This window comes from Pygoscelis adeliae, unplaced genomic scaffold (assembly GCF_000699105.1).
Source record: "Pygoscelis adeliae isolate BGI_AS28 unplaced genomic scaffold, ASM69910v1 Scaffold129, whole genome shotgun sequence".
Taxonomy (NCBI): domain Eukaryota; kingdom Metazoa; phylum Chordata; class Aves; order Sphenisciformes; family Spheniscidae; genus Pygoscelis; species Pygoscelis adeliae.
In genome coordinates, this window is record NW_008825431.1 from 252,487 (window position 1) to 253,023 (window position 537).

The 537-nt window shown below is 46.7% G+C and overlaps 1 protein-coding gene across 1 annotated transcript in view; it reads left to right on the plus strand.

The window, feature by feature from the left end:
* NRF1 (nuclear respiratory factor 1) overlaps window positions 1-320 on the plus strand; it is a 52,417-nt gene extending 52,097 nt beyond the window's left edge. The window contains exon 10 of the mRNA XM_009331000.1: window positions 58-320. Coding sequence (XP_009329275.1) covers window positions 58-221 — 164 coding nt within the window. The 3' untranslated portion in view covers window positions 222-320. The remainder of the gene's footprint in view (window positions 1-57) is intronic.
* The last annotated feature ends 217 nt before the right edge of the window (window positions 321-537 follow it).

The window sequence follows — 537 nt, forward strand, 5'->3', positions numbered from 1 at the left end:
CCCCCAACCCCACTCCTATTTTTTTTTCTTTTTTTTTTTTTCTTTTTGTCTCCACAGGTCTCGTCCAGATCCCCGTCAGCATGTACCAGACCGTGGTGACCAGCCTGGCCCAAGGCAACGGCCCCGTTCAGGTGGCGATGGCACCCGTTACCACGAGGATAGCGGACAGTGCCGTCACCATGGATGGGCAGGCAGTGGAAGTGGTGACCTTGGAACAGTGACGATGCCCAGAGCAGGATCATGGTGGTTTTCCTCGTCTCTTATGCGAATAATTTTTTTACGCCTCTCCAGAGATGCAATCAGGTGGCATTGAGTCTCCCGGCTTTGGAAGCAAAGGTTTTGTTAACTTTTTTTTTTTTTAAAAAGGAAAAAAAAGAAAAAAATACTAGCAGAGGATGTGTGTTAAGTGCATTTTTATAGCGCCACTCTGCTCTCGTAGGAGTGAGAAGCCAAATTGTGACGGGACTTTAATTCCGAGGAGATTTAAAAGAAACAAAACAAAAAAAAAAGCAACCCCTTAGTCCCCAGTTCCCCCCC